The 7,295-nt window shown below is 60.8% G+C and overlaps 1 protein-coding gene across 1 annotated transcript; it reads left to right on the forward strand.

The window, feature by feature from the left end:
- The first annotated feature begins 4,588 nt into the window (after positions 1-4,588).
- On the forward strand, positions 4,589-6,771 carry LOC128836039 (uncharacterized). The gene is made up of 5 exons (XM_054026049.1): positions 4,589-4,607; positions 5,514-5,598; positions 5,691-5,810; positions 6,020-6,166; positions 6,469-6,771. Exons 2-5 carry the CDS (start codon positions 5,593-5,595, stop codon positions 6,592-6,594), a joined length of 399 nt encoding a protein of 132 aa, XP_053882024.1. The 5' UTR covers positions 4,589-4,607; positions 5,514-5,592; the 3' UTR covers positions 6,595-6,771.
- The last annotated feature ends 524 nt before the right edge of the window (positions 6,772-7,295 follow it).

Genomic DNA, 7,295 nt, shown 5'->3' on the forward strand with positions numbered 1-7,295 from the left:
TCCTCCCCCCACAACTCTCCCTGCCCCCTGAACAATCCCGTCCCTCCCCCCCACAGCTACCCCTCCCATGTTCCTCCTCCCCCACAACTCTCCCTGCCCCCCTGAACAATCCCCTGTCCCTCCCCCCACAGCTACCCCTCCCATGCTCCTCCTCCCCCCACAACTCTCCCTGCCCCCTGAACAATCCCGTCCCTCCCCCCCAGCTACCCCTCCCATGCTCCTCCTCCCCCACAACTCTCCCTGCCCCCTGAACAATCCCGTCCCTCCCCCCCACAGCTACCCCTCCCATGCTCCTCCTCCCCCACAACTCTCCCTGCCCCCCTGAACAATCCCGTCCCTCCCCCCCAGCTACCCCTCCCATGCTCCTCCTCCCCCTCAACTGTCCCTGCCCCCCTGAACAATCCCCTGTCCCTCCCCCCCACAGCTACCCCTCCCATGCTCCTCCTCCCCCACAACTCTCCCTGCCCCCCTGAACAATCCCGTCCCTCCCCCCCACAGCTACCCCTCCCATGCTCCTCCTCCCCCACAACTGTCCCTGCCCCCCTGAACAATCCCCTGTCCCTCCCCCCCACAGCTACCCCTCCCATGCTCCTCCTCCCCCCACAACTCTCCCTGCCCCCCTGAACAATCCCGTCCCTCCCCCCCACAGCTACCCCTCCCATGCTCCTCCTCCCCCACAACTCTCCCGGCCCCCCTGAACAATCCCGTCCCTCCCCCCCACAGCTACCCCTCCCATGCTCCTCCTCCCCCCACAACTCTCCCTGCCCCCTGAACAATCCCGTCCCTCCCCCCCACAGCTACCCCTCCCATGCTCCTCCTCCCCCCACAACTCTCCCTGCCCCCTGAACAATCCCGTCCCTCCCCCCCACAGCTACCCCTCCCATGCTCCTCCTCCCCCCACAACTCTCCCTGCCCCCCTGAACAATCCCGTCCCTCCCCCCCAGCTACCCCTCCCATGCTCCTCCTCCCCCACAACTCTCCCTGCCCCCCTGAACAATCCCCTGTCCCTCCCCCCCACAGCTACCCCTCCCATGCTCCTCCTCCCCCCACAACTGTCCCTGCCCCCTGAACAATCCCCTGTCCCTCCCCTCCACAGCTACCCCTCCCATGCTCCTCCTCCCCCACAACTCTCCCTGCCCCCCTGAACAATCCCCTGTCCCTCCCCTCCACAGCTACCCCTCCCATGCTCCTCCTCCCCCCACAACTGTCCCTGCCCCCTGAACAATCCCGTCCCTCCCCCCCCAGCTACCCCTCCCATGCTCCTCCTCCCCCCACAACTCTCCCTGCCCCCCTGAACAATCCCCTGTCCCTCCCCCCCAGCTACCCCTCCCATGCTCCTCCTCCCCCACAACTCTCCCTGCCCCCCTGAACAATCCCGTCCCTCCCCCCCCAGCTACCCCTCCCATGCTCCTCCTCCCCCACAACTCTCCCTGCCCCCTGAACAATCCCGTCCCTCCCCCCCACAGCTACCCCTCCCATGCTCCTCCTCCCCCCACAACTCTCCCTGCCCCCCTGAACAATCCCCTGTCCCTCCCCCCCACAGCTACCCCTCCCATGTTCCTCCTCCCCTACAACTGTCCCTGCCCCCTGAACAATCCCGTCCCTCCCCCCCACAGCTACCCCTCCCATGTTCCTCCTCCCCCTCAACTGTCCCTGCCCCCCTGAACAATCCCGTCCCTCCCCCCCACAGCTACCCCTCCCATGCTCCTCCTCCCCCCACAACTCTCCCTGCCCCCCTGAACAATCCCCTGTCCCTCCCCCCCACAGCTACCCCTCCCATGTTCCTCCTCCCCCACAACTCTCCCTGCCCCCCTGAACAATCCCCTGTCCCTCCCCCCACAGCTACCCCTCCCATGCTCCTCCTCCCCCCACAACTCTCCCTGCCCCCTGAACAATCCCGTCCCTCCCCCCCACAGCTACCCCTCCCATGTTCCTCCTCCCCCACAACTCTCCCTGCCCCCCTGAACAATCCCCTGTCCCTCCCCCCACAGCTACCCCTCCCATGCTCCTCCTCCCCCCACAACTCTCCCTGCCCCCTGAACAATCCCGTCCCTCCCCCCCAGCTACCCCTCCCATGCTCCTCCTCCCCCACAACTCTCCCTGCCCCCTGAACAATCCCGTCCCTCCCCCCCACAGCTACCCCTCCCATGCTCCTCCTCCCCCACAACTCTCCCTGCCCCCCTGAACAATCCCGTCCCTCCCCCCCAGCTACCCCTCCCATGCTCCTCCTCCCCCTCAACTGTCCCTGCCCCCCTGAACAATCCCCTGTCCCTCCCCCCCACAGCTACCCCTCCCATGCTCCTCCTCCCCCACAACTCTCCCTGCCCCCCTGAACAATCCCGTCCCTCCCCCCCACAGCTACCCCTCCCATGCTCCTCCTCCCCCACAACTGTCCCTGCCCCCCTGAACAATCCCCTGTCCCTCCCCCCCACAGCTACCCCTCCCATGCTCCTCCTCCCCCCACAACTCTCCCTGCCCCCCTGAACAATCCCGTCCCTCCCCCCCACAGCTACCCCTCCCATGCTCCTCCTCCCCCCACAACTCTCCCTGCCCCCTGAACAATCCCGTCCCTCCCCCCCACAGCTACCCCTCCCATGCTCCTCCTCCCCCACAACTCTCCCTGCCCCCTGAACAATCCCCTGTCCCTCCCCCCCACAGCTACCCCTCCCATGCTCCTCCTCCCCCCACAACTCTCCCTGCCCCCCTGAACAATCCCGTCCCTCCCCCCCACAGCTACCCCTCCCATGCTCCTCCTCCCCCACAACTCTCCCTGCCCCCCTGAACAATCCCCTGTCCCTCCCCCCACAGCTACCCCTCCCATGCTCCTCCTCCCCCCACAACTCTCCCTGCCCCCTGAACAATCCCGTCCCTCCCCCCCAGCTACCCCTCCCATGCTCCTCCTCCCCCACAACTCTCCCTGCCCCCCTGAACAATCCCCTGTCCCTCCCCTCCACAGCTACCCCTCCCATGTTCCTCCTCCCCCCACAACTGTCCCTGCCCCCTGAACAATCCCGTCCCTCCCCCCCAGCTACCCCTCCCATGCTCCTCCTCCCCCACAACTCTCCCTGCCCTGCCCCACCCCCCAGATCTACCCCTGCCCCTACTCTACACCCTACTCTCCATCCTATTTGCATATATTTGCATACTGCTAAACACTCAGCCCCTTCATTGGCTCCTGACTTTGCCCCATGTGCAACTATTTGCATACACGACACACGTCGCAGGCAATTGGGGAAGAAATCTGCATCTCATTACCTCGCTCTCCTGCCCCTGCCTAATTTCCATGCGCCTCCATAGTAGTCTTGGGAGAGTAGCTAATTAGCATATTTGCATACACGCCGAAGCGACTAATGGCCTAATTTGCATATTATTACTTCTTGCATACTAATTACACCTAGGCGGTCCCTTCCCACTTCCAGCCATTAAGAGTCTTTAGGCTGAATAATTGTGCATGTCATTAGCCCGCCCCTAATGAATAATCAATTACGCCGCTCCGGGTGACGCACCCCGTCTCCCGTCTGAGGGGACGCCTGCCCCGCGCAGCCGCCTGCAGTGCGCATGCGCTCCTCCGCCGGGCGGGCAATGGCGCGCGCCCAGAGCTCCAATGCGCATGTGCTGTTGGCGCTGGCTGCCAAGGGCCCGGCGCGAGGGTGCAGAGCAGTTAACGGTCGTTCTATTCTGAGCATTCCAGTGAGCCCGCGTTCGCGCCGGACCTTCTGATTGGCTGCGTCGGCGAGCCAATTGCGATCCGCGGAACGGCCGTGTTGCTGGGCAGGGCAGAAGGAAGACGGGGTGAAAGGGAGATTCTGGTTGGCTGTGGGCGAAGGGCACTAGACGCAAGATGAGAAATCGCTGAAATATCTTAGTTATAGTGATATAATTAACGGCGGGCCATGGACTGGGGCGGGGCCTGGCCTTGGGGAAGGGGCCACGTGCTGGGGGCGGGGCCTGGCCAATGAGGGCGGGGCCATGTGTTCAGGAAGGCTGGACAGCCCTGGCCAGTGGGAGAGAGAGCTTTCTAATTAGACAAAAAATTCTGCACTGTGATTGGTTGGCCTTATTGACCAATCCGAGAGCAGTCCATGTTTTATTTACCGTTGTACCCATATCCCTGTGTTCTGATTGGCTGGAGGCCAATCACAGCTCTGCATGTTTTGGGCCAGACCCATGCTCCCCAGTGCTGATTGGCTACAAGCTCTTGACCCATCGTTCCAGAGAGCATACCCCGCCCCTCCGGGCTCTCTCCGCTTTCGGATTGGCTGAGGAGATCAAAGGATTCATCTCAGGCCAATATGCGCAATCCCTGTGTTCTGATTGGCTGAGCAGGATTACATCTTGTATCCTCGCGCCTCGGGCTGGCAGCCACTGGCCAATCAGAGCAAAGGAGATGTCAGCGGGCTCCGGCTGCACTCTTTGCTCTGACTGGCTGTATGTTATCGGCCACGCCTCTGTGGTCTCTATGGTTACCAGCAGCCAGCCAGTGAGATGTCGTGCCTAGGCCCAAGGAGTTAATGGGCCTCTGCGGCCACTTCCAATGGACTGGGGCCTTGCCACGTGCTCGCTTCTGGCGGGCCGAGGCGATGTCCGATCGGATGCGGTCATTTCCGGTAACACTGCAGCTCCCCCGCCCCTGCAGTGCGTTTCTGTCCCATGTACAGGACTAACTTCCGGTGCCAGGTTGCAATGGCGACTTCTCATGTCGTCACTTCCGGAAGCCCCTGCGTCAGAGTCCTTTAGTCCCTGGTGTGGCCCCGTAGCGCCGGCAGGGCGGGGCCAGGGCTCCTGCGCCGTCGCTTATGGCAACAGAGGGACGCGCGCGAGCAGGGCGGGGTATCGCGGGACGTCGGGGCAGCGGCTGTGAGCGGGCGAGCGGCGTGTTCTGCGGACTCATACATATTCATGAACTGGGTTTGGTGCTAATCAATATTCATAAGATGTGAACAGCAACGGGGGCGATCGTGACCTAGTCAATATGCATGATATTTCAATCATGAGGGACAGGTCTTTTGAATAATTTGCATATTTTGAATGTCAATTGGGGGTGGGACAAACTCAGCCTAATTAATATGCACGTTAGTTATTAATGAAGGAGGTGGGGCCCCACTGCAATGAATATTCATGAGGAGCTGGTCTCTACCAATCATGGGTTGGGCCTGAGGATCATTAATATCAATTAAGCAGATGACTATGCACTGTCATGCGGTATAATCGTTTGCATGTTAATGAGGGTGTCAGGCCCAGCCTCCAGCACGGCCTCGCTCTCAGGTGCTGAAGCCCCGCCCCCAAGGGACGGCTCTGGGTTGGACCGTGATCAGTAGGTTTCAGAGTGAACCATGTAGCTGGGGGCAGCAACCTGCTCCTCTGGGACCTGCTCCCAACCTAGGATGGGCAGGTTTGAGGCTGGGGTGGATTGGTGGGGGCAGTAGGTTTGGGGATAGGGGTGAGTTTCAGTGGGGGCAACTTAGGGGGACCAGTCCTTGCTGGGGTGGCTCTGATCTGTCTGTCTTTCTCAGATGTGAGATCTGGCATCCATGTGGCACCCTAGGGGTGAGCAGAGACCCCAACCTCTCTGAGGATCCCCCCAATCCAGGAATGGCTGTAAGTCTCCCCTCCTCCGCTGCCTCCCCCTCCTTGTGTCTCCCCCCAGGCTCTCTGACCTGCTCCCCCTCTCCTGTCTCTCCCTGTTGTAGACCCCCACGCCGGGCCCCCCCAGCTCCCTCCTTCTGCCCCTCCCAGCCATTGTCTTCATCACTGTGGCCGCCTACCTGCTCCTCCTCCTCCTCATCCTCGTGCTGCGCCACTGCCTGCTGGTAAGGGGGCACAGATAGGGGGACAGGGGTCTATACTGGGGGGCAGTGGGGAGGGATATGGTGGAGGGGGAGGCAGGGTGGATATGGGGGGGATATTCAGGGGTGTCACAGGTGGGGCAGGCCTAGGGGGTCAGAGCAGGGCTGGGCAGGTCAGCTGAGGGGAGGGGTGAGTTGGCCCTTCCATCTCTCACCCTCCCTCCACTCCCCAGGCCCATGGACTCTGCCCTGACTGTTGCTGGTGTGAGAAGGGGATGCTGGGGGGGCCCTGCCACTGCTGCCTGGCCTGCGCCGAGGCGTGCGACTGTGCTCCTCTCTCCCTCCTCCGTTGCCTGGACACCTGTTGTCCCCGACGCCAGGTGAGTGACCCCCAAACCCTTTGGGGTACTGGCCCCATTACATATCCTGGGGCAGGCAGTCCTGTATATAAATGTTCTTTTGGTGGGTAGTCAGGGTTTACAACCCCCTAGTAAATAACCTGGGAGCATCGTCCTGCGGATTAACACGGCCATTAAATGTCTTGTGGTGGGTAGTCCTGTAGGCTACCAGCCACTGCTTAACATCAGCCTGCAGGACTACCTGCCACATAATAGTCACTGTTTAATATCAAGGAGTGAGTAGTCCTGCAGGTTAACAGCCCCATTTCTCTCTCTCTCTGCAGGGCTGGGAGCTCAGCACCTGCCCCCCTTTCCCTCGCTGCTGCCCCCTCTGTGACTGTGCCTGTGCCTACCAGCCCCCGGATTGTCAGAGCATCAATTGCATCTGCTTTGAGGTCAAACTGCTCTGAGGGGAGCCCCGCAAGAAAATCAGGGGACTCCCCCATTAGAGACTGACTGGCATGTACTCACTAATGCTGGATTGGGGGATCCCCTGCTCCGCAAGTGGGGTGATCCCTTCCTCATTTTGTTACATGACCCCCAATATTTGTAACTCCAACTTTTATAATAAAGCAGCTTTGAGACACCTTGTCTTGTCTGTCTGCTCTTGGGTGTTGGTGGATCAGAACTGGTGCAGCCATGAAAATGTTCTGGCCATCAGACTTTCCGGACTGTCTACTGAATTCAGGCCAAATCAGGGAGACATTAGCCATCACGGCTATGCTTGGTCCAGTAACCGCTCCCCCTCAACTAGCCCTGGAGCCCCTCTGTGACGGGCTGGATCACAGAACCCCCCTTGGGAGCTGCCACCCGATGTGCCAAGACTACTTCTGCCCCTGCTTTCCTGCCCCGTCAGCTTAGGACTTCAGTGCCCTGCCTGGTTTGAGCCAGACCCAGGTCTGAACCACGTCCCCTAACAGCTGTAGGCTTGACTGAAAGCAGCTTACAGAAGTGTTCCTGTCTCAGATGCCTAACTCCCAATGGGGTCTAAACCCAAATAAATGCGTTTTACTCTGTGTAAAGTTTATACAGGGTAAACTCATAAATTGTTCGCTCTCTATAACACAGATAGAGAGATATGCACAGCTGTTTGCCCCCCAAGGTATAAACA

The sequence above is a fragment of the Malaclemys terrapin genome, chromosome 4 (genome assembly GCF_027887155.1).
Source record: "Malaclemys terrapin pileata isolate rMalTer1 chromosome 4, rMalTer1.hap1, whole genome shotgun sequence".
NCBI lineage: Eukaryota > Metazoa > Chordata > Testudines > Emydidae > Malaclemys > Malaclemys terrapin.

Excerpts from the sequence above, each read along its gene's own strand:
- LOC128836039 (XM_054026049.1), top strand. Across the intron at positions 5,811-6,019 it reads TGCTGCGCCACTGCCTGCTG|GCCCATGGACTCTGCCCTGA; the intron begins GTAAGGGGGCAC and ends TCCACTCCCCAG. Across the intron at positions 6,167-6,468 it reads CCTGTTGTCCCCGACGCCAG|GGCTGGGAGCTCAGCACCTG; the intron begins GTGAGTGACCCC and ends CTCTCTCTGCAG.